This window comes from Chinchilla lanigera, unplaced genomic scaffold (assembly GCF_000276665.1).
Source record: "Chinchilla lanigera isolate Chin_1 unplaced genomic scaffold, ChiLan1.0 scaffold00110, whole genome shotgun sequence".
NCBI classification, from domain to species: Eukaryota; Metazoa; Chordata; class Mammalia; order Rodentia; family Chinchillidae; genus Chinchilla; species Chinchilla lanigera.
This window is the reverse complement of record NW_004955511.1, coordinates 1,626,423-1,629,627: the sequence shown is the minus strand read 5'-3', so window position 1 is coordinate 1,629,627 and position 3,205 is coordinate 1,626,423. Positions and strand designations below refer to the sequence as shown.

Below are 3,205 nucleotides of genomic sequence, written 5' to 3'. Positions count from 1 at the left end.
AAAGAGACAAAGAAGAGATAAATATTCACTAAAGATTAGACTTGTTTATTATGAGTATTGATAGAGTGTATTTAATAATTGTTCTCTTGTGTATGTAGTATGTGTAAATGGGTAATAGTTTTTTTTGTATTTATATACAATAAAACATATACCAGTATGAATGTTAAGCCTGTTCTTAGAGTGGAGAAGCTCAAGCACAGAAGGTTAAGAAGCAAAACAAAGCAAGAATAACACATGTCCAAGTCTAAAATATTAGCTTTGGATCCTGGATTCATCAGGCTGACAGTAGAAATGAAATTATTAAACTATTATGATTGATGTATATTTGCTCTAAAATATTCCACATTTTTGGTAATTTACTTTAAAATACTGTCATACAGTAAGAGAAAAATTACATGTACATGTTTGCATTAGATTGTGAGGAAATCCTGTAAATAGTCTTGAGGTATCATGTCCTCTACTTCACTGAAGACCTCATACTCTCTAAGATCAGCTGCCACCATTCCAGGTACCTTCTGATTTTCCAGTTGTTACAGCATTGCCTGGGCAACCACCACTTACACTTTGCTAGAATTACCTTTTGAAAGTACTAAAAACTTTACCATTTATGCCTTCTTTTGGGTGGTACCTCCTTTGGTACCACACCCCCATATGTGACTGAAAAGTAAGAATTTCACTGTCACTAATTTTTGAATATTAAACAAAGCAACAAAATTCTGGGATAGACAAATATCAGGTTTGATTTATTGCATCACACAGAAAATGATGTGAGGTAAATTTGGTCTTTATTTAATATCAATTTAGAGATAAATTTATCTTCATAACATATTTGTAGCTTGTACATAACTATATTCTAAGGTAGTTTACTTAATTTTAGATGGCTTTTGTATCTTATTTTACCCTCTGGTTAGCGATTTAAATTTTCAATAGTTATCCCAAGACTTTGGTCTAATTGTCTTGGGTTATTAAGTTTTTTGTTTTTCGTTTTTTTTTTTTTGGTTTTTCTTCTAGTACCAGGAATCAAACTCACGACCTTGCGCTTGCCAGGCAGGTGTTTTGCCACTGAGCTAAATCCCCAGCCCCTAAGTTTTTTATTTATCATCTGAAAATATTGTTATCAAGTTAAGGAAGTGAAAAATTATAGATTATTGTTAGAGATGGGTTTCTTGGTCTCACTGTAATACTGAAGTTTACCTTCTTTCCTGATCTCCATCTTTTCTGGTGATTGACTAGTGAGAATTTGTGGATGTGGACCATCACATTGTTATTTCAAGGAGTGCATGACGGAAGGTTAAACATGGTCTTGAGAATAATCACCTGTCTTAGACTTGCTATTTAACCTTTGAAAGGTATGACACAACCCCTATCTTATCTCCAAAATCATTGTCCTTCTAAGCTTTTTCAAGTTACTAGCCATGGACTTACACTTTGTGTTCTGTAGAATATGAATGTTCATTGAGTTTAATGTGCTCTCTCTCATCTCTATGTTGTATACATGCACATGTACACACATGGAGATAGACACATACATAACTTTTGAGTTAAGTAGGAAGAATAAATGTAGTAAACTTTTTCACACACAAATCTTCACAGCTTAACTCTCTCTATATATTTTGTGTCTGTAAGCAATTAGACAGAACTTGAAGTTTTTCCATTATTACTTGATGGAGGAATACTTTCCCATGATATACATCAATGACATAGACATTGCGAGGGTTTTATTAGGAATGCAATTTGTAAAATGTTTTCCAGAGAAGTTTGCACAATACATTCTACATGTGACAATAAATCTGCAAACTATTGAAGATCACTTTCACAATTCTGGTGCTCCCCCAAATATGTCAATATTTTTCCAATATCTACTTCCTCACGGTAAATCTGTAAGAATAGGTTTCACTTCTACAAGTATTTACTTCTTTCAGCATTTCTAATGCATTTACTATCTTTATTTTCCCAGAGCTCCAAGTCATAAAGACCGGATTATGGAAATGCTGAATTTCACTGATGTGACGGAATTTATTCTTTTGGGGTTGACCAATCGTTGGGAGTGGCAAGTGCTCTTCTTCATCATGTTTCTTGTGGTCTACATCGTCAGGGTGCTGGGCAATATTGGCATGATCGTGTTAATTAAGGTCAGTCCGCAGCTTAGCAGCCCCATGTACTTTTTCCTGAGCCATCTGTCATTTGTTGATGTGTGGTTTTCATCCAATGTCACCCTGAAGATGCTGGAAAACCTATTATCAGAGACAAAAGCCATTTCTTACGCTGGCTGCTTGGTACAGTGTTTCTTCTTCATTGCTCTTGTCCACGTGGAAATTTTCATTCTTGCTGTGATGGCGTTTGACAGATAACATGGCAATTGGGAAGCCCCTGCTGTATGGAAGCAAAATGTCCAGGGCTGTCTGTATTCGGCTGATTTCTTTCCCTTACATATATGGCTTTCTGACTAGTCTGGCAGCAACGTTATCGACGTATGGCTTGTACTTCTGTGGAAACATTGAGATCAACCACTTCTGCTGTGCTGACCCAGCGCTCATCAAAATGGCCTGCGCTGGGACCGCCATTAAAGAATACACCATGCGCGCGTTAGCAGGCCTCAACTTCTCCTACTCCCTGACTGTAGTTATCATCTCTTATCTTTTTATTCTCATTGCCATTGTACGAATGCGTTCAGCGGAAGGGAGGAGAAAAGCCTTTTCCACCTGCGGGTCCCATCTGACAGCTGTGAGCATATTTTATGGTACCCTGATTTTCATGTATCTCCGACGCCCCACGGAAGAGTCTGTGGAACAGGGTAAGATGGTGGCCGTCTTCTACACCACGGTGATCCCCATGTTAAACCCCATGATCTACAGTCTGCGGAACAAGGATGTGAAAGAAGCCATGCACAAACTAATTAATAGAGCATATTTGAAAAATCAAAGTAAAATTTGAGATTAGTTTGTCTTCTATTATTTATTTGGTAGAAGTTATTGCCCTGTGTATAAGAACATTATGTAAACATTTTTGCTGGAAGTGAAGAAAGTCAAAGCAAATTGAAAGAAAAGTTTAAAAAACTAGATTAATATTAATGACCCATCTTTATTGATGAAAGTATGAACTGCTAATGAAAATAAAATGATTCACTAAAAAGATTATTAGAGTCAAACTTCACAGATGCACTTCATTCTTTAAGCTTTATGTATAATATTTTATTTTTCTTATT

General features: G+C 36.0%; 1 protein-coding gene across 1 annotated transcript; it reads left to right on the top strand.

The window, feature by feature from the left end:
• The first annotated feature begins 1,982 nt into the window (after positions 1–1,982).
• On the top strand, positions 1,983–2,934 carry LOC102022522 (olfactory receptor 5M3-like). Its single transcript, XM_013506375.1, is given in 2 exon segments — positions 1,983–2,348; positions 2,350–2,934. Coding segments are annotated over 2 exon segments (951 nt in total).
• The last annotated feature ends 271 nt before the right edge of the window (positions 2,935–3,205 follow it).